This window comes from Rattus rattus, chromosome 5 (assembly GCF_011064425.1).
Source record: "Rattus rattus isolate New Zealand chromosome 5, Rrattus_CSIRO_v1, whole genome shotgun sequence".
NCBI classification, from domain to species: Eukaryota; Metazoa; Chordata; class Mammalia; order Rodentia; family Muridae; genus Rattus; species Rattus rattus.
The window spans coordinates 96,389,027-96,411,657 of record NC_046158.1 but is presented as its reverse complement, the minus strand read 5'-3'; the positions used below and the strand labels follow the sequence as shown (position 1 = coordinate 96,411,657).

Sequence of the window (22,631 nt, the reverse complement as noted above, 5' to 3'; positions counted from 1 at the left end):
GAAGAGGGAAGCCGGGGCACTGCATCTGGTAGTTGGAGCCCAGATGGAACGCAATGTGGGCTTTTTCTCAGTCCTTCAAATCTGACTCCACTCAGAAGGAGGGTGTCAAGAGCAGGAGAGATGGGAAACAAAAACACAATCTAACTCCAAAGTCAACACTGCCATATGTGCCCACCCTGGAATAAGACCAGGGGAAACTTAGCTTAAAATACATCCATCCTACAAAAACTACTTATGAATTACTCGTGAAGGCACAACACTCTACAGAGAGTATCCACAGAAGAACACAGAACTGTAGAAAACACAGCTTAGAAAAAGATGGTGTGTTCTGTCATTTTTGAATGTTAGCTGTTTTGAGAGTATCGCCCTCGATATGAGGCAGAAGGACAAAGAAGTTAAGGAAAATACAAAACAACTCAGTTTCTTAAAGTTTGCTCTCAAGGTCCACTGAGTCACTAAACAGTTAGCGAGATAAGAGCAGTTGGAAGCGAATGAAATGGGAAGAATCCTAGAGACAGAAGCTACCTCATCAAGACCGCTTTATGGAAAAGATGATCAATAAGGACTCAGTGTGGGATGACAACAGAGTGAGGGACACGGAGTTTGTTCCATTTGGTTCATAGAGTTCTCATGTTGCACACAAGGCAACTGTTTAAAAAGGAAAACACCAGAGATCACGTGCAGTCTTTGTAGCTCTGTATTTCCTAAGGTTTTGTTCCCTCTGTCACATCACCAAGAAATGGGAAAAATTTAATGGGCTTCCTTAAGCACCCAATATAAAAACTGGAGAGAGGGGCTGGGAGATGGCTCATTGGGTAAAAGCACTTGCCACTGGAGTGTGAGAACTGAGTTCATAGCTCTAAAGCCCATAAAGCTGGAGGGGGTAATATACATCTGTAAGCCCAGAGCGCCTCTGGGGAGACAGGGGTGGAATAAAGAAAATTCTAGAAAGTTGATGGGCTAGCCAGTCTCAGACTCACACATGCCATGAAAGGACAATAAAGAGACTCTGTTTTAAACGAGGTAGAAGGCAAGTATTGACACTTGCCCTCTCACCTCCACATCCATATTGGCACGCATGGATTGCATTCGCACATGTGTATGTGCATAAAGTAGACCTGCACAAGGTGCACAAACGTGCACATGCACACACATACAAAGGAACATGTCCTTTGTTCACAGAAGCAATGTGTAGGCACGTGGAGATGATCTACCTGTAGCTACTCAAAAAAGCAGTTGGAGTTTCCAGGAGCCTTGATATCCATCTCCTGTCAGGGTCCCTCCAGAGACTGAATTGGCATTTTATCAAGATCATTCACTGGGTGATGTGAGGTGGAGAAGGTGGTGTAAATTTTCCGACATATTTGTTCTTAGGTGCAGCCCTGGTCTCAGCAGTTTATGCAATGGTGGTTTTAATGTACAATGGAGTTCAGATCTCCAACCCGTGTCCAACCTCATTTCCCAAGTGAGGACACTGTGACCCATAAACACTTGTGAGTTTATTTAGGGCTACCCAACTATTTAATACCAGACATCTAATAATGGTACTTTCTTTGTATTATAAACTTTTCTCATTTCTTATTTTTATTTTATGCAAGTGGCTGTTTTTCCTGCAAGTATGTCTGTGTGTCACTTCTGCACAGTGCCTGCAGAGGCTAAAGAGAGCATCAGTTCCCTTGGATTAAAGTTGCAGACTGTTGTCAGCCACCCTGTGGGTGCTGAGGATTGAACCTTGGTGCTCATAACTTCTGAGCCAACTCCCCAGCCCTCCCCCTTTTATTAAAAAACAAAACAGATGCTATGGTTTGGATAAATGTCCCCTGAAGGTGTTAAATGCTTGCTGGAGCAGTCATGAGTAGTTGAATGGATGCAGTTAGGTGACTGGGGATATGCCCTTGGAGCAGACACTGAGACCCTGACCCCCTAATTTCTCCATGTCTTTGTTCCTCAGTTGTCTGTCATCAGGAGAGCTGGCTGGTCTCACCAGTGCTTCTGCTATGATCTACTGTGTTGCCAAAGCCTGAAGCACAAGGGCCAAGTGACCATGGGCTGAGACCCCCTCCCCCAATAAAAACTACCGGCTCAAATCTTTCTTCTTTGCAAGTTCGTTTCATCAAGCATTTTATCACTGAAACAGAAAGCCAGCTAACCTAGCACAGTCTAAGGAGTGTGATCATAAATGATTGTTTTACGTCTTATGGTCGCAGGGCCTTCACAGGAAGCAGTCTCACAAAAGAGGAAGCGAGCCTCTCAGACAGTTGGGAAGCTGTATTCCAGGTAGATGAAGAAGGAGCTGGTGTGTGTGTGTGTGTGTCTGTCTGTCTGTCTGTCTGTCTGTCTGTGTCTGTGTCTGTGTCTGTGTCTGTGTCTGTGTGTGTTGCTCTGTGTATGTGTTTTAAGTTGTGTTTTTAAGCTCCTGACAAATACTGATCTTCAACATGTAGGAACGGGAAATCTAAACTGCAAAATTTTGTTCCTCTTTTACTTTGGTGCTGTATGAAGCCCAAGACTTCACATAGGCTAAGTACAGACTCTACTTTTATACCTCTAGCCCCTTAAACTATTCTTAAAACACCTCCAACTCTCGTATTCTTACTTACTATTATGATTATCTTGAACGTGTGTTTAAATAATAACTATTAGAGCTAGAAATACTGCTGGGGGAGGGGTTGAACTCATGCCTCCTCCTATGTGTAGAGTCTAGATTTCCATCTCCAGCACCTTCTCCCCCCACAAAGAACAAACAACATCCAAATACAAAGAAAAAAACTCAAATCCAAATGATTAAACTTAGGCATACTTAGAATTATAATTTATATTCAAATTCTGGAAAACGCAGAGAAGATTACTGGGTAGTATTTGAACAATATTGTGTTTAACTAAGAGACGATTGATACCAAGGTCAAAAGAAGTTTCATTTTTGAGGGGAACAAAAACACAGAATTATAGTTTAACTATACTGAACTAGGATATCCACTAACAGTGTCCAAACCACAGGTAAGGTGTTTTTTTAATAGGTGACCTCCACAAATAGTAGCTATGGAGGTGCTTCACTGGCTAGGCATGACTCCTGACTCAAGCCCACTTGGATTCGTTTGTTAACAGGGGCAATTCCAGCTGAGAATGCTGACGGCGCAGTGGAGACTTTCAGTTGTTTACTCGACTTGGCTGGAACGTTTTGTGCTCTGACCGTTAGCAGATGTGCAATCTTCTCCCGGTATCTAGAGCCCACTTTAGAAAGGCAGTCTTGGGGACTTCTTTTTGGGCCTGCACCGGCTCCTACACAGATGCGTCCACACACTAAGTAGGCACTCTACCACTGAGGCACATCCCCAGTCTAGCTATTCTTTGTTTTCACATAGCATGGGAATCTATCAGTAATTTAACTTATCAATACCATGGGTTGGGAATTGTGATGGTAAGAACTTATTGTGAATCAAATTCATTATTTCTTTGTTCTTTTTCCTAAAATGTATGTATGCCTGTGTGTATTATGTGTATGTATAATGTGTGTGCATGTGTATGTATGTGTATATATATGTATATATATATGTGTGTGTGTCTGTGTGTCTGTGTATGTATGTGTGTATGTATATATATGTATATATATATATATATATATATGTGTGTGTGTGTGTGTGTGTGTGTGTGTGTTTGTATGTCTGCACATGTGCCACGATGGGCATGTGGAGGTCAGAAAACCTGTGGCTTGGAAGTTGCTTCCCTTCTTCTGACTTCACATGCGCTCTCTGGTTCCCAGGCTCGCACAGCAAACGCCTTTACTCGCTGAGCCGTCTTCCTGGCTCAGTTTTCTTTCCTGAAACATTGTTCATAGTGTTTGCACAACACATCAAATGGTACCAGCTTCCTATTTTATTCCTAGGAACGGTTCAGTTCAAGCTGGGTGTCATGACACAGGCTTAGGGTCCGGAGCCTAGGCAGGAAGCTGGCGAGTTCCAGACAGCCTGGGCTACACAGTGAGATCTTGGTTTTGTTGTTGTTGTTGCTGTTGTTTTTTTAAAAAAACAGATACAAACCAAGAAAACACTAAAAATGCCTCCCTGTTTGCACAGGCAGGGTCTAAAACATATAGCAGCTCTAAGGAAGATGGGCAGATTAAACTGTGCCATGCCCCTGCCTCGTGCTTCCGCCTGGGAGCCACGAAATGGTAAACTCAACTTCTGACGGTGCCCTTATTTCTTCTCTTGCTCTGGCACTGCTGTCCCTGGATTCCCTCAGTCACATCTTTATGCACGCTGCTAACGGTTAATTCTCATCAAGAAGCAGAATACTTCCTTGCATCTTTTGGATTTCCCAACTTTCACAAAAGGGGAATTTGGAAAAACATGGATTTCCTGGGAAATAGGTAAACTATGAAGATGGAGGCTGGAGCAACATTTATCAGGGATAAGGTGGCAAGACTGGAGAGGCAGGGAGGTTAACAGCTTGGTCATTCGGGACCTGTGGGCATTGAAAGACCTTTCTGAGTGAGCGTCACGGAGAGTCTGGAGCAGAGGACTGGCAGGATTTGGCTGAGGTTCTGAACACGCAGTGTAGGATACTGTCCGTCAGCGTACAGGAGGTGCAAGGGAGGCTCCCACGGAGGAAACTACAGGTGGGTTATTGCAAACATCTAGGCGAGGGCGGGCACCCTGCAGACGTGAGGAGCATTTGGATTCTGATGCATCGGACTGCAGACTGGTAGCATTTCAGACTTGAGGATGCTACCAAAGTTGCTGAGCTGAGCCTGGGGAGGATGGTGTGGAGAAGATGGCATAGGAAGGGCTGGAGGGAAGGGGGGCTACAGAAAGTGGCTTGATTTTCATCTGTTCAATTTGCGAGGGTTCTCATGCCTTACGAGGGTCAATAAAGGAACAGGGCTCAAGGGAGACATTTGACCTGGAGACAGAAACAAAGCATCAGTAGCACACAGACAGCCTTTACAGTCAGGGTTTGCACTCTGCACCATCCTAGCTTATAGCTGTGCTCTTTGGGCAACTCCACTTATACCTGTTTGTTCTGATGGAAAGAAGACTAAAGAAACAGTGCATTTGCCCCAAAGCTTGAGGGTAAAGGAGCTTGAGTGTGAAAACGCCTTAGGGCTGTTCAGACTGAAGTGCAGCAGAAGTGGCGCGGTACTGAGGATGAAGGAAGAACATCGGTTTGGTGATTAGCATGAGGCTAATGCGCTGTGCACAGAGAAAGTATGGGTAACTGTGAAGGTTTGTACTGCCGTCATAATCCTTTTTATTTTATACAGCCCAGTCTTTACAACACACACACACACACACACACACACACACATACACACACACACACACACTACATATAATATATGTAATATATAGTATATATAATGTTACATAATATTACACACACACACACACACACACACATATATATAACACACAAAGCTCTCCAAATTTGACGAGACCTTCACATAGGTGATCTCTCTGAGCTGCACATCAGTCTTGCAAGGAAGGGATGATAATGATAATGGGAAGTAACGGATCTGAGAGGACAGCTGGCCTAGTAGCCGGTCAGGTCTATGTAAACATGGGGAGCTTCGTTTCGGAGGCCAACCTGAAGATGAACAAACCATTCCCCACCCAGAACATTCACTGCAAAGAAGGTCATAGGAGAGCCACAGTCTCACCAACCCCCAACCACGTAAGCAGTCTTCTCGTAACTTCCGGTCCCCATTGCCCAACTCGGAAGGTACGGGACCTTTACACCTATCGCGAGACTGTGAGCCGCGCGCTTCTAGTTGCCAGGGCAACAGCGTTCCTTGAAGCTGCCCGCTGCCTCTTTCATCTTCACAGAGGAGGCGGTGGCGGGAAAACCGGTCCCCTTCGAAGGGAAGTGGATGACGCTCGAATGTCAGTGGAGCCAGTCAGTACCTAGACGTCCAGCCATCGTCCCCATCGAAAAGTTGAGGGACCGCGTGGACCACGGGCAGAGGTTGGTAGCCGCGGGGTGCGGCAGAGGGCGCGGTGGAGTCGCCTGCCGAGCAGGAGGGGGAGGGGGAGGACTAGGTCCCCGGGGGTGGTGGGTGTGACCTGTTAGCCCAGGCCAGCTTGGGGTGGCCACAGAGGTGTGGCAATGTCAGGGTGTCTTAGAAGCTACTGTCCAGGAGAAATCATGAACTCTGCTGAAAACTCTTTCTGCATGAGTCCATCTTTTTTTTTTTTGGTTCTTTTTTTTTTTTTTTTTTTTTCGGGAGCTGGGGACCGAACCCAGGGCCTTGCGCTTCCTATGCATGAGTCCATCTTTACGAGCCTTCGTCCTACTGAGGTCTGGAGTACTAGTCAGTAGCATTGACCTTAAACAGCACATAGTCATTACACAGGGAAAATGAAAATAGAAAGAGGGCTAGTAAACATTGATCTGGGACTTTTCTTATGATGGAAGAAATGTAAACCAAACATATAGGTAGATACCTGTCTTAGGGTTTTATTGCTGTAAACAGACACCAATGATTGATGCAAGTTTTATAAAGGACATTTAATGGGGGATGGCTCACAGGTTCAGAGATTCAGTCCATCATCATCAAGGCGGGAGCATGGCAGAATCCAGGTAGGCATGGTGCAGGAAGAGCTGAGAGTTCTACATCTTCAGCCACAGGGAGCGAGGAAGAGACTGCATCCTCAGGCAGCTAGGAGGAGGGTCTCCAAGCCCACCTCCACAGTGACACACTTCCTCCAACAAGGCCACACCTTCTCATAGTGCCACTCCCTGGGCCAAGCATATGCAAACCATCACAATACCCTTGGACATCCACCAGCCTGGGGAATATATTCATATATTTCTTAGGCTTTTCAGACGATCGATCAGACAGGGAGCAAACAGTCTGGGCACACAGGCAGTTTTGCCTCATCACAGCAGATCATGCACTGTCTACGTGAGCTGATCAAAAACTGTAATAAAACGTTGGCACGCACGAGCAGTTATTTGTTACCATTAGAATCTGGGCACATCTCTACTTCCCTGAGTATCGTAAAGTAACTGGTATTTTAATTCTGATTCTTTCAGTACCCGAAGAAGATGACATTGTGTATCATTAAATGAGGAAGTGTATGAAATGAAAGTTTCTTTTCGTCCCAGTCGTTCTTTTCATTGTAGACCTGCGTAAGAGTGATTACTAATAGCCATGAAACCAAGTCAGAGAATCATGCCTTGAAATCTTCTCTGCTAAGGAATCTTTTTTTTTTTTTTTTTTTTTTTTTTTTTGGAGCTGGGGACCGAACCCAGGGCCTTGCACTTCCTAGGCAAGCGCTCTACCACTGAGCTAAATCCCCAACCCCTTCTGCTAAGGAATCTAATCCATCGTTTTTTTTTTTTTTTTTTTTTTTTTGTTTGTTTGTTTTTTCAGTTTTGCCTCAGGCAAATTTTCAGGACACAGACAGAAAGCAGCCACATTCTTTGCCAACTGTAGGAAAGTTCTGTAGCCCCGGTGCTAGTATTGTTTCCCCCCAGAAGCCTCTTGAGGTTTGTGGGCCTCTGCAGTCTGCATTGCTCTCTGCACTATTGCCCTCTAACCTCCCACTAGGATGGCCCTTTAAGCTCTGCTTACAGCATCCAACCGCTTACCTAGACTAGAGTTTTATAAACGAAAGCCTTGACTTACAGCTTCCGAGGGTTCCAGTCCATGATGGTGGAGCAGAGGCCACAGAGGCATCTGAGACCCCACATCTTGATCTGAAAGTAAAAGGCAGAGCTAAGTGGGAAGGCGAGAGTTTATTGAGACCTCAGAGGTGTCCCTCTGGCCGTGAAACACCTCTTCCAATATGGCTATACCTCCTTCCTAATCCTTCCCAAACAGTTCTGTCAACTGGGGACCAAGCATTCAAGAGCCTATGGGGGCCGTCCTCCTCCAAACCCACCACACAGGCTTAGTATATCATTGATTTCTTTGCAAGCTATCCTTGCATTTCCTTCCAGTCCTTGGGAGATTGCATATTTTATATTGACTCATTACTTTTAAAATTAGCTTTTACTTTCATCAAAACGATTTGGTCCACATGTTAAACAGCAGTATAACATTCACAATGGAGGAAATGATTGAGCAGTTCCCAGTCACATTTTCTGGAGGTTGCCATCTTGACCTCTTAAATATTATGCCTAACTAACTGTTGTTTGGATTTATCAATTTCTGGATGCACCTTGATTATAATAGATTCTTGTACACCCCTCCTTTTGGATACTGCTTCCCATGCCGTATACTCAGTGAAGGCTTGATATCTGGTAAGTCCGTTCTCAGTGCGCATGTAACTTGGTACGCACTGTGTGGCTGCTTTCTGGGGTAGCTCTGCGTTTTCCATGTGGAGTTTCTGTGTGACAAGCGGTTTCTTAAACACACAATACACCCATCAGATCCCACTTCAGTGGTCTTTATTCTGACTTCTTTTCCAGATGGCCAAATACACAGATAGTCTGTCAGTTAAAATTTCTGTAAACTATGGTTTATTTAATTTGATATGTTTCTGAAGAAACATAATAGTGGCCGACCAGTTTTTTGAAGCAGATGGAAAGGTTTCTGGAGTCTTTTAGCTGATCCACGTCATGGCTGGGTCCCTGTGCCTTGGCCTCTTTGGAGATGTATTATATTGGCTCTGTCACATTCTTCCAGCTCCCTGCTCCTCTCAAGCTGCAGTAAGCCCTCCTTGACAGGATGCATAGGGCATGGAAAAGACATTTGGCCTTTTAGTGACTTAGGCTTTTCTCTGGTGATGTGACGGGGCCCGGGTGATCCATCATCCCACAATAACAATGTCAGGCCCTTCCTGAGTGAGCCCAAACACTTTTACAGAGTATGAATAATGTTGACATCAATGCCTTTCTCAGTCGCTGAGTGGGAAGAGTGGACCGACTGCTCTCTGAAGTAGCAGCATTGGCACAATGAGCAGTTGGAGAGCAAGCCATATTATTCTTCAGTGTGCCCGAGAGAGGCCTCAGCTTGTTAGTGTTGTGCTGTTTCCTTCTGGGTGCAAGGCCTCTGAGTCTGGTCCACCAAACAGCACGACAGACAAGCCACTTTGTAGAATAAGGACATTGCAGTTTTAATGCTTGCATGTAATTATGAGCAGTTAGAAAAGATTTGGCAGGAGCTACCCATCCATATTTAAGCTGGAATCCTCCCAGTTTCTTCTAGTTCACAGGATGCATGTTGTCCCACTCTCACCAGGCAGGTCTAAACTCGTCTCTATCCAGGGCATCGTTTGGAAGGATATATCTACAATGTTTGTCTTCTCCCTCCAGTTTAAGCTGGTCTGCCTAGTTTAAGTTAGCCTCACTTCCAAAATCCACATTAGACACAAAGTAGCCAGGGTCAGGACAGGTCTGATAGTGTCCTGCATAAAGCAGTTAAGGAGATTGACAAAGTACAGGCAGATAATGCAGGTCTGTCCTCTAATAAAGGATGTAGATCTTAGTTTCTGGTGCTAGTTAGAAGTAGAGGTTCGGAGTTTTGGGGAACTGGGGGAGGGGGTGATTAAGAGACGGCAGTGATTTGGAGGAAGGGGCTCCAGAAAATGTGGCGTGAAGGAGAGAGACCTCTGAGTGGCTGTGAAGACCTGCTGAAGCTTATATGGAACAGGAAAGCTGGAAGGAGAGCAAGCTCAGGAAGAGGTGGCTGGGGGACCTTAGCAAGTCATCACAATGGAGTGGTCTAGGCTGAGAAAGCTGGTCTGGGAGTGTTTTTGTGGGGAAGAGCAAGGACATGGCATTTTTTTTTGTTTATTTGTTTGATTTGTTTTGATTTTTTCCCCCTGCATTGAGACAGTGAGATAGCATTCACAGCTGCTATCGGTATCTGATGTGTAATCCCCATATGTAAGATTCTTTTGATGACATTGCAGGGCACTTACATGTGTGACTTTGGTAGTTAGCATGTTCTCAGTAATTGCCTGTAAATATAATTGACTAACAAGCCATTTAGACCTCTGAGTCACTTGCTTCTTAATTCTTTTTTGGCTTGGTTTAGGATGTCAATGGATATTATAAAAGGAAACCTAGATGGAATTTCAAAACCAGCCTCAAGTTCAAGATCACGTCCTGGGAGCCGAAGTTCAAACGGTTCTCTGGAGGTGCTCTCGCCAGAACCAGGGCCTGTCAAGGTAATCTGCTTGGAGAGGGACAGAGCTCTGAGCCACAACAGTTAGCACACATTTAAATGGCGATTCTGTGGATTGTGTAGAACGAGCACACCCAGCTCTTTGTCTTTCCCCTCTTCTTAATTATTGGGTAATTTTAAAAAATCTACACCAGACTTTGTTAAGATTTATGTGCTGTTTGGCTTCATAAGGAAACGTCGTATTGCAATGTCTAGTGTACACCCACTGGCATTTACCGTGAAAATGATTCAGCACTGAGAAGTAGATAGCATAGACGGTAAAGTGCTTGCCATGTAAGTGTGAGGACCCAAGTTGGAACCCCCAGAACCACATAAAGCTGGGAGTGGTGGTACACATCTGGAAGCGCAGTGCTCTTCTGGGGAGGTGGAGGCTTGGAGACAGAATTCCCTGTTGGCTAGCGTGGTGTACGTCTGCCTCTTGTCATGAAGACAGTGGCATACCAGTCAGTTTACGTCTCAGTATCACATAACTTCTGCCCCTGAGGTTGGTACTAGGGCTGCCCATTGCTATGGTAGGGTGTTGAGCCTGTAGGTATCGTCAGTGGTTGAGGCCGGAGGGCTGCAGTAGACAGTGCTCCGCAGAGAGAGTTCCTTGGAGAACTCAGCTCTCCCTGGGATGAATTTACTTCAATGTGACTCTCATCGCCCTGTGCAGATTTCAGAGTTTTTCAAGCTGTCTTTCTCTTGATCCCTCCATCAATGTCCCTCCTGTTTGCCCTCTCTCAGGAAGACAGAGCTGGGCCAAACTGCTGTTTTCAGAATGAATTTTGCTGAAGTTGAAAGGGAAGCTGAAATGAAATAGGAAACTAAGAATAACCTTGGCCCGAGAGTCTCATTTGAAGACTCTTATTAGAGACACGTCTCCTTCAAAATGGGCGTGTCGGAGTCGCTCGGACCACTCAGCAGCTACACGGGGAAGCTGCTCTGGGGACAGAAGAGAGCAGTGCCTGAGCATAGCTCTCCCCAAGGTTGTGGGACAATGACATTTATTTGGTGAACTATTATTAAATTTAATTTGCAGTTAAACTGCACTTCATTAAAATCCTATGTTTCTAGGACTTTTAACACTAGCATGTGTATCTGCGTGTCTCTTTATGCTTCTACTAATGTTAAAAGCTAAAGTTTTAAGAAAACCCAGTGCCCTTTTAAATGTCTTTGAGTATTATGTTTTGGAAACTTTTGTTGACATAATCTTTAGATTGACATGGTGAACAAGCTGAATTCTGGCAAAGAGGGCCGCACATCGGACAGTAGAGTGGAAGAAAGAAGGAGGAGCAGTGATGACGAGTGGGCGGACAACCCCAGGAGCACAGAACCAGCCCAAGAGAGCTCAGATGAAGACTCGAACCTGAGCCAACCTCAGGGGACCCCTGAGCATTCAGGTGGGGTGACACCGGGAGCTGGCGAATCATAACTGTAGATTCTGTATTTAAAATATTAGAAGTGTGTTTTTCAGCTGAGTAAAGCAACAAACCAAAAAAAAGAACATGCTTTTAGTGAGAAATTCATCTGTTTTTATGTAGAAGACTAGTGAGAGTATTTAAATACATTTAGAAACTCAATAAAACATGTTACTTAATAAAATAAAATTATTGTGCTCATATTACACTCATCAAGGAGGGATATTTCTGTATCGCATGGCATGATTCATGGGTCAGTTTTGATGGCTAAAGCTGCAGAATAAACTGTACTAGGTGTGTATAAATACCCTTTAAGGATAGCCCCAATGGTGATGGATAATACTGAGATTTTAAAGATTAATTAATTTATTATATATAAGCACACTGTCGCTGTCTTCAGACACACCAGAAGTGGGCATCAGATCCCATTACAGGTGGTTGTGAGCCACCATGTGGTCGCTGGGATTTGAATTCAGGATCTCTGGAAGAGCAGTCGGTGTTCTTAACCACTGAGCCATCTCTCCAGCCCAATAATGAGATTTTAAAAGCTACCTTTTTTCATGATATTAAATTCATTCTGGTCAGATTGAGTTAGAATAGCAGCTCTCAGTTGTGATGTGCAGAATCCCTGGGATGTAGGTGTCTCGGACTCTTGTAGAGGCTTTATCGTGACACTGAGACTCTTGTAGAGGCTTTATCGTGACTGAGGTGCCGTTTGCAGTTTTGCCTTCTGTACTGGCATTTGTAGTGATGCTCCAGAGGTAATGGTGAGTAAACTGGCCAAACAGGGCACCAAGCTGACTGGACTTGCAGTTGGTAAGAAACGTCCGAGGGAGTTGAGATTAACTGTCAGGCCCAGTTCCTAGGACCTATCATTTTCTCATGCTGTGCGAGTTAGTCTAAAATCTTTGGCCTGTGGATGCCAGGATTGAACTATGCAAGCAACATGATTTTATAAACCCCTTTATTAGGTTAATATTCTTTTAATATAATTCTCCCTCTTGTTTTCTTAAAGAGGTAGAGATGTACGTTAGAGGTAAACACCACTGGACTCTAAGCTCTCACTTAGGATAAGATACTATTTTAAAAGATCGGACCTGGGAAGTCTGAGACTTAGTACTGCATTGATGCTCATCTCAAGTTTATCAGTTTTCATGAAGGGAGCATTGCCTGGAAGCTAAGTGTTCTCACTGTGAAGTCAGAAAACTTTGGGTAGAGCTCACTGTTTTGCTTATTAGTTAAACACTTTGGATATGCAAATCTGCCTCAGCTTACTAATTAAAAAGAAGATGAGGAGGACCACTGTGTTGGGCTCAGATGAGCAGTGTGTGTGAATGAAACACTTGGCACGTCAGACAAGTCCACACGTGACAGCTCCTGATGTTACTGCTACCCTTAGTTATCAGCTAAACCTGGAGTGACAACTCTTCTAACGTCCTCAATTTCACATTTTTATGTGAATCAGGAAATCAACAGAGAGGGGCGGGGAAAGGCACGCCTATGGATGCTGAAAGCCAACGCCAGTTGGCTGCGTATGGATCCACTGGGCGGCTCAGGATGTACTGCTTCCTACTGTGGTTCACTGGTGCATGCCTGTGCCTTCCATTGATGAGAATCAGTTTAGAATGGTGTCATGATCTTTGTTCTTTATGTTGTTTGTTTGGATATAGACAGTTTAGCAGAGTCAAACAGAGACAGCTGGGGACTTAAAATCACAAGAGAAGCACTTCTGGCTCAGTGCTGTGACGTATCATCCCCTGGAAGGGTCCAGTGACCCATTAGATCCTTCAGTGTCTGCCTCACTGCATGATTAAACATTTATATGAAAAGACACTCAATGTTCACAAAGTTAGGACTCAGTTCTAGTGCTGTAGGTGTCACCATTGGCTGTAAGTATTGGTTGAATGAATAAAAAGTAAAATCAAAACAAAATTTTGCTGTTTTTCTTAAACTTCGAATCCATTTCTACCTTGAACACAATGCAGATGATCCCAAGTTAGAAGGGACGGATGCTGTACTTCAAAATGCCATTCATAAGATGCACAGACTCGACAAGATATTGGCCAAAAGACGAATTAGAGAAAAGGAAATTAAAAAGCAAGGCCTAGAAATGAGAATTAAGCTGTGGGAAGAGCTCAAGGTAAGGACTGTAGAGTCAGTTTCCTCTACTGCAAAGAAAGGCATGGCCTGTGGGAGTGCTGATGCAGTCCTGCTTTATTGATTTATTTTGCAAAAGTTGTGGCTGTGTGTGTGTGTGTGTGTGTGTGTGTGTGTGTTTTCTGGAACCTGGGAGGATACTTGCTCTGTGACATTCCAGCCTTTGGGCCCTGCTCTGGCATGTTCAGGACCTATGGTACCAGCAAACCCCTCTAGCTAGTGTCAGACTGGCCACCCCCATTCTCTGACTAGGACCGGATGTGATGGCTACTTTTATCAAAGGTGTATGCCTGCTCTTTTTCCTTTGAGCTTACAGATTGGAGATAAGCACACACAAAGCACCTCGTTAGTTTGTTGTTGATTAAATAAACTTCGGGGTAAACAAATTGTGGTTCACTACCTCATAGCTGCTCAGCATCTCCTGAGAAGTTACACAGAGGCTGAAGACTGAGCCATGCTCCGTCTGCCTCCATGCTGCCACATTTCTGAGCCTGATTAACTTCCCTTGGCCTTCACTGGCCTCCTATTCTTCCTGGGATTGAGAGGTTAAAGTTGAATAAATGTTGGCACTGCCTCTTAGAGCCACTGACTCACACGATTCATTCCTTAGAGCAGAGCAGCTGAGTGAGGGACCCCAAAGTAACTCACAGGCTGATTCCGACAGTCGTCCCTAGCCACTGGCTGACTTCGGGTGATTTCCTGGGTGGTAACAGGGAATTAAGGTGCGAATGGACTGAGCAGGGATTCCTTTGCCTCAGCTTCCCAGGAAGACTGACCAGGCATCCAGAGTACTGCAGCCAGATTTAAACGAGAGCATGATTGTTCATAATTAGCCGGAAGAGTGAATCTGTGTTCTGTTGAAACATGAAGCAGTTTTTAATTTGTGTTGAATTAAGAATTACAAGTAGAAGTGTAATAATATATGGGGCTAGCCTTGGAATTTCAATTTAATGATGGTGCCTGTGGAAAACTCAATGTATACACACACACACACACACACACAACTCAATATATATATATATACATGTACATATGTACATATATGTACTACACAAACACAATGAAGATACTTTAACATATATTTAAACTTTTTCTGGGAAAACCTACAGATAGATTTTTTGAGAAACAGGAAATATTAACAGTTTTCCTAATTAAAGGAATGTAAATGGCCAAACTTTCCTGCATATACATAGACAATTGAGAACTGGGCTGGACTAAGAACCAATGGGCGTATTTGCTTTCATGTTTTATATTTGAACTCAAACTGCTCTTCCCTCAGTCTGCAAAAAACACTGAAGACTTGGAAAATGACGAGGAGCTGGAAAACACTAAAAAGTTTTTGTACTTGACTTCCAAATCTGCAGGGACAGCAGCTGGTGAGTAGAGGGAGGGGGCCTTGTGCTCTCACCGCAGGTTGGCCTGAGTTGTCCTTTCCCTGTGAGTGTGGCCCTCTGAAAAGCCAATGGCTGATCACATTAGGTGGGATTAGAGGGAAGCGGCTGAGTGTAGGTCTGTCTAGTGCTTTAAGAGCTGTGTGTATCTACATGGGGAGAAAAAGAGCAGAGGAAACCCAGAGACAGGTCCTGGATGTCGCTACCTTCATTTCCTGTCCCTCTTAGATGCTATTTATGCCCTCCGCCTCTGCCTGCCATTGTCCTGTGCAACTCCCTTGTAGAAGTGCACTGCTCATTCACCAGGTTCTTGTGATCTCTCAGTCCTCCCTTTAGAGAGCAGCCAAGTTTGCTTCTTCCTTTCTCTGTTTTTCTTTGTCTCCCCCAGCTCTTTCCTTCCTTTCCTCACCATAAGATAGTTTCAGAATCCCTTTGCATAAAGCAGAGGTGGTATCCAGTTTTGTGTGGACAGGGATCCTCTAGAGATCCTGAGTCCCCTGAGAATGCTGGCTTCCTTTTGTCCTCTACAACAAAGGGCACCTGTAGTATTTCAGAACCCCAAAGGCTGGATTCAGATTCAGTGTGGCTTTCTAAGTGGAGGTGTGGTTTGAGGGACAACATTTCTTTACATGGGTTCTTTTCTGGGCTCAACACTGAGAACACAGAACCTTGAACAATTAGGGTTTATAGTGCACCAAAGTTTTCTCCTAGAGTCTGGGTGCCCCCGTGCATTGCTCTTCTGTATTGAAGGACTAATTTGTAAGTGGACTTTTCTGTATGGCTTTTAATGAAAGTGATAAGACATATCCTGGAAAAAAGACAGCTTATTAAATAAAAGGTCCTGGCAAAGGTGAGAGCCATCTGCAGAAGAATGAGGTCACATCCATTTCTCCCACTCTACACAGAAATCAGTTCAAAGCAAATCAAAGATCTTAATTTAAAATCCCGAACAATGAAACTGCTAGGGACAGCACGTTAGACCATAGGTTTAGGAAGTAATGTTCTGAATTGAGCCCCAGCAGCACAGGAAATAACCCAAGTATTGACAAATGGAATTTTGAGGAATTAAAAACACTTGGTGAACCATCAGGAAGACAGAACAGGGAAGGGTACTTGCATCCAAACCACCCAGGTCAGCCTCCAGACCCCACAGAGTGGGAGGAGCACTGACTCCTGAAAGTCGCCCTCTGACCTCCACATGACACACATAGACACATGTATGCATAATAACATACATGCATATGTATAAAATGTGTCATCACAACAAAAGAAACTAACTACAAATTAATAGACCTCAGAATGGGAGACACAGTTTTTACTAGAACAGATAGTTCCCAAAAAGAGAAATACAAATGACCAGTAAATATTTTTAAAAAGTGTTTGAGGCTGGAGAGATGGCTCAGTGGTTAAGAGCTCTTCTAGAGATCTGGAGTTCAATTCCCAGCAACCACACGGTGGCTTACAACCATCTGTAATGGGATCAGATGCCGTCTTCTGGTGTGTCTGTAGACAGCGACAGTGTTCTCATATACATCCTTCATCATCAAAGAAACACACACCAAAACTGCTTAGGTATCGTATCTCCTCCAAGTCAGAATGGCTGTCATCCAGAAAACAAATGACTGCAGATGCTGGTGAGGATGTGGAGAAAGAGGAACTCTTACTTTCTGTTGGTTGGAGTATAAATGGTGAAGACATCTTGGAAATCAGCATGGAAACTCCACAAAAACTAAAACTAGAACTGCCTTACAGTCCAGCAGCACCACTCCCGGGCGTCTACCAAAAGACTTCACACTGTACCATAGAAATGCTTGCACACTAATGTTTGCTCTATTCACAAGAGCAAGGGAATGGAATCATGTGAATTATAAATGTGTATGTGTAGACACTGGAGTTTTATTCAGCAGTAAAAATGAAGTTTTCAGGAAAATAAGTGATTTCCATGAGGTAACCCAGCCTCAGAAAGACAGAGTACACGTTCTCGTTAATACGATGATCCTAGATTCTCATTTTGTATATGTGTTTATGCGGGAGTGAGTGTGTGTAGATATCAGAGAACTAGAAAAGAACCCCAGAGAAGGGAGAAGCAGCTTTGAGGGAGGCAGCTGGCAAGGGTCATAGAACATAGAATGCAAAAGCAGGCAAAGCCTATGACTGTTCTCCACAAGGATTTCCTTCTTCCCAACTTGTGTCAAATTGGCATAAAAACTAACTAGTGGGGCTGGAGAGAAGGCTCAGCGGTTAAGAGCGCTGACTGCTCCTCCAGAGGACAGGACATGAGTTCAATTCCCTTCAACCACATGGTGGCTCACAACCATCTGTAATGGAATCCAGTACCCTCTTCTCATGTGTCTGAAGACAGTGGCAGTGTACTCATAAATATAAAATAAATAAATCTTTAAAAAAACTAACTGGCACACTTACATCTACACACGAATCTTTAGATAAATAAGGGGTGTCTGTAAGTGTCATTAGGAAAACAGGGACCCCTGTGCTTCCTTCCCTTGCTGTGACCAGGAAAAGTGCCAAGTATTTGTACACCATCCACTAGGTGGCAGCATCTAATTTCAACCCGTTTTTAAAGGTGCAAAAAAGCTCTTACCCTGGAGCCTAGTTTGTCTGGAACTTAAAAATTACACACCTACACTTAGTTCCTCATGATTCACAGCCATTTTCCCTGAGTGACAGTTCCTTGGAGGAGACTTCCTACTTCTTTTGTAGCTGCCTCCCTTTTCTTCTCTCTTATGAGTCTAGTCTTTAGCATTTTTCTTTTAGTCTGCTCAAACGGTTTCTTTCAGTCTCTTTATCTTGCCTTCCTGCTATCCTTATGTCCCTGTGGTGTTATGGTATTAGCTATCTATTGATGCGTAACAGATTGTATCAGAATCTGGCATATTAAAAAAAAACACCTTTCTACTCTTACAATTTAAGCCATTCTGGAGGAGTGTGGCTGGGTGGTTCTAACTAGGTTTCCTCATGACCATAACTTGGTGGTTAGTATTTCTGTCATCCAAAGGAGCTACTGGAGCCTGAGAATCTGATTCTAAAATCACTGTCAGTACTTCCTGGAAGGTCTTAATTCTGTGCTCACTTTGGCAGGGCCTCTTAGGTTTCTTACTGTCTGAATTCCACTGTAGGGCACTTACATGTCCTTAGAACACGGCTGCTTACATCCCTTAACATGGGTAGTAAGGACTCAATAACTGGGCTACTTTTAGTATTTCCTTGATTACTAGACAATAGTAACAAGAATATAGTGTTTCATGTACTATTTCTTATATATCATGGAATTTTGGTAGTCTTCACATATTTATTGGCTATCCACTGATTTCATATAGCTCTTTGCTGACTGGTGACTAGGTCAACATATTGTCACAAGTTCTAAATGAAATGGAGAAAAGAGTAACTTTTTATAAATTTATGATTAGCTACATTATAATTATACCCTATTACATAATGGTTTATAATTGGCTAGATCATGTTATTTGTTCTGATTATCTTTAGTTTGTGTGCTTTTTATCTTGTTAATTTTGAACATGTCACCCAGAAAAACAATGTTGATTTTTGTATCTTCTTCAATAACTGTTCCCATTTCCAACACTATATAGACTTACTGTTGAAGGCCATTCAGTCCATTTCAATAGCATTTAAATTATTATAGATCTCTTTCTTGATAAAGTTAATGTTTTTAAATTAATAGATTTAAATAATGAATATATCTTTTGTTCCTAGGTCAACCCTCCTTGCTAATGGAAGATTATTCTTTTAACTGGTACTGATTTGAATGGCTGAATTTATTCAGAAGTTTTGCTTCTGTAAAGCAGTATTAGAGGCAGAGAGATGGCTCAGTGGGTAAAGGTGCTTGCTGATAAGCCCAACAAACTGAGTTTCATCCCCAGAACCTACAAGGTTGAAGGAGAGAACCAACTCCCCCACGTTGTCCTCTGACCTCCACATGTGTGCTACGGCACAAGCTTGCCTCTCCTCCAAATATAATATACACATCTGCACACATGAATAAATGAATGAATCAAAATGTGGCAGGAGTAGGTTTTGTAAGTGTGTGTGTGTGCGCACGTGTGTGTGTGTGTGTGCCTGCCTGCGCGTGTGTTCACGTGTGAACGTTTGTATGTGCATGCATTGATATCGATCGTAGTGTGGGGTGGGAGTGGGAGTAGTGGGTGGAAAGCCGACAGCTCAGATCGGCTCGTGGAGGCGGCTCTCTGACTTCTCAGCTCCTTTCATGCTACTGTCCTTCCTTTGCTGGTTCTCCTAGACACAGTCTGGCCAGGACTCCCTCACTCTAGACTTAAAGTCTCTACATACACAATTAAAAATAAACCATTTATGTAGCATCTCAAATCAATATTTTAATAGTAACTTTCTATAATGTATGTATTTTTACTATGTCTACTTTTCTGTTTTTCTCTACTTGAAAAAAAAAGGAAATTAAGATAAAAGTAAGTAGGCTGGAGAGATGGCTCAGCGGTTAAGAACACTGACTGCTCTTCCAGAGGTCCTGAGTTCAAATCCCAGCAACTACATGGTGGCTCACAACCACCTGTAATGGGATCTGATGCCCTCTTCTGGTGTGTCTGAAGACAGCTACAGTGTGCTTATATACATAAAATAAAGAAAAAATAAAGAAAAAAGTAAGCATGAGCCAGGTGTGGTGGTGCATGCCTTTAATCCCAGCACTCAGAAGGCAGAGGCAGGTGGATCTCTCTGAGTTCAAGGCCAGCCTGGTTTATATAGTGAGTTCCAGAACAGCTAAGGCTACACAAAGAAACTATTTCTCAAAACAAACAAACAAAGTAAACTAAAAACCAAAACCAAAACAAACAAAACTGAAAATCAAAACCAAAACAACAAACAATAATAAAACAGGAAAAAGTAAAGCTTTTTAATTTTAGCCCAACTCCAAGTTCACAGAAGTGTTACAGGAAGATTACAGAGATTATTTTTCTGTACACCCCCGCCCCATCAGGAGTTCCTTTCATATCTATGGTATGTTTGAAGTGAACCAGTATCGATATGGTCTTATTGATCAAAACCGTACTTTATTTGTGTTTCTTTACTTTTAATCGAATGTTCTTTTCCTGTCCCAGGATCCCATGCAGGACTCTTTATTACATTAGCTCCCGTGTCTCCGTAGTCCAGTCTTAGTTGGGATGCTTCTCAAACTCTCCTTGTTCATAACGGTCCTGGGAGTTTTGAGGCACACTGGTCTGGCATTTTGTAGTATGTCCACTGGTTGGAATTACCTCACGATTTCCCCATGATTGGATGGAACTGCACACTCTGGGGAGGGGGATGACAGAGACGAAATGCCATTTCCTTTACCCCACAGTGGTGCAAGTATACCACCCCACTGATGTTAATACCCCGCCCCAGCTAATTACCCTCTTCCAACTGTGACCTTATGAGGAAGTGGTTATGTACAGTCTCCGATTGAGGAGTGGGGAGCCATGCTTTGTCTTGCCGGAAGCAGAATGTGGGCCTACATTATGCCTGTTTACTCTACAGGGGAGATCTGTCTGTCTCTCACTCATCTGTATCGGTATTAGATTGGTATTAGCGAATGCTAATTTTATACTTTGAGTATAAATACTACTTTGAGTATTCAATACTACTTTATTGTATTAGCTGCATTTTCCCATTTAGCCATTAGAAGGTCTCTCGGTTGGTACCTGCATCTCTTTGACCCATTTCTGTCACTACGGGCTTTGTCTCTCTTGCCAGGCACATCTTCTCACTCTTCTGTGTTTCCCACCTGAGTCTTGGGATCAGCCATGTCTCTAAGGAGCCCGATTCCTGCCTCTGGACAGTGATATTAGACATCGGGATCTGGATGCTAGGTGCAGTTTCCTCTGGGAAAAGAAATGTATGTGCATATATGAACCCATTATGTGCATGACTATAAGTATGCCTGTATGTAACCATCCCTGTTTGAACTAAAACCGTTCATAGGAAATCTCTGCCTGGCTGTACTCCAACACCACCTGGACCGTCATGGCCTAACCCTCTTGCTTACCTGTAAGGCTTTACTCCAACAGTGAGACACTTGGTTCCCACTCTGTTGTCTCTTTACCTAACGGTGCAGGTGCACGGTATACAAACAATACAGCTAGTCTGTAGAAAGCACTGACCACCTAGAATATAGTTCTGATGTTTAGTTTCTGTTTCCTTTAGTCCTAGAGGCTTCATTTGTCAGAGTGTTGGGGTTAAGTGGCACTTTTCACGTGCTTCTATTTGATGAGATTCTTTTATAGATTTGGATCGTCTTGTCAGGTTTCTGCATTCGATGTGTGTGATTTCTCAGTCTCTTAAGCAATTTTTAAAAATCTGCCAACATTGATTTTCTTCGTTTATGCTCTGATGGTAAGTGTCTTTTAAAAAGGCACAGCTCCAGCATTAGGTGGAATAGTTTTACTTCTCTAAAAGAACCCGTTGTGTGGATCCTTACTCAACACCCCTTCCTTTCCCAACCTTCTAGCTGCCACTAAGTTTTACATTCTTCATAGTTTTCGAGAATGTTGTATGATTAGAATTCCACCTCCAGCCCCCAGCAAAAGCCTCCCCAGACTATATTCTTTCACTTAGAAGTCTGTGCCTGTGCCTTTTCTGATATGGTAGCTAACTTTTTTTTTGTTTGTTATGGATAATATTTCACTCTATTGGTTACTACCCATTCTAGTTGCATTTTTGTTGCTGTGGTAAAATAACCCAACAAGCAATTTAGGGGAGAAGGAACATTTGTAGTTCATAATTCCTCGTTACAGTCCATCACTGGGAAGAAGTTACAAGGGCGGGAGCTTGAGATGGGTTGTCACATCACACTGACAGTCAAGAGAGAAGTGCTGTCATGCTTACTTGTGCTTAGGTCGATTTCTCCACTCCTAGACAGTTTAGGATTCCCTGAGTAGGGAATAACGCCTCCCATAGTGGACTAGGTCTTATAGCAACTAACTTAAGGTAGTCTACCATAGACATGCCCACAGGCCAATCTCATTTAGAAAACCCTTACAGGAACTCCCCCCCCCCCCGCCCCGTGATTCTGGGTTGTGTCAAGTTACAGTTAAAGCTAACCATCGTTTGTTCTTCAGGAGCTGCCCACCTTATTTATTTATTTATTCTTTGGAGATAGAGACTCTGACTGTACCCGAGTCTCCATGCTTCAGCAAGGCTGATTGGCCAGGGAGTCTTATGGATCTTTCTGTCTCTGTCTTCTCCTGAGATGGGATTGCAAATACGCACCACCACACTCAACTTTATTTTTTGCATGGGTTCTAGAGATTGAACTAAGGTGCTGTGGTTGTGCAGTGGGCACTCTACCAAGCGAGCTGTCTTTTAAAACAAAAAGTTTCTATGGCACAAACAGGCAGATTCAACATGGCATGTTAAGGCACAGAGAAAATAGACTTTGAAGATTGTCTGAGTTAGGTTCTATTGCTGCGGGAGAACACGATGACCAAAAGCAGCTTGGGGAGGAAAGGGTTGTGTCAATTACACTTCCACATTGCTGTTCATCACCAAGAGAAATCAGGGCAG

The 22,631-nt window shown here is 43.5% G+C and overlaps 1 protein-coding gene across 1 annotated transcript in view; it reads left to right on the top strand.

Annotated features, from left to right (window-relative positions):
- The first annotated feature begins 5,798 nt into the window (after positions 1 to 5,798).
- Fsip1 (fibrous sheath interacting protein 1) overlaps positions 5,799 to 22,631 on the top strand; it is a 56,328-nt gene continuing 39,495 nt past the window's right edge. Inside the window, exons 1-6 of the mRNA XM_032903915.1 lie at positions 5,799 to 5,961; positions 8,233 to 8,244; positions 9,983 to 10,115; positions 11,331 to 11,514; positions 13,518 to 13,672; positions 14,969 to 15,065. Coding sequence (XP_032759806.1) covers positions 5,867 to 5,961; positions 8,233 to 8,244; positions 9,983 to 10,115; positions 11,331 to 11,514; positions 13,518 to 13,672; positions 14,969 to 15,065 — 676 coding nt within the window. The 5' untranslated portion in view covers positions 5,799 to 5,866. The remainder of the gene's footprint in view (positions 5,962 to 8,232; positions 8,245 to 9,982; positions 10,116 to 11,330; positions 11,515 to 13,517; positions 13,673 to 14,968; positions 15,066 to 22,631) is intronic.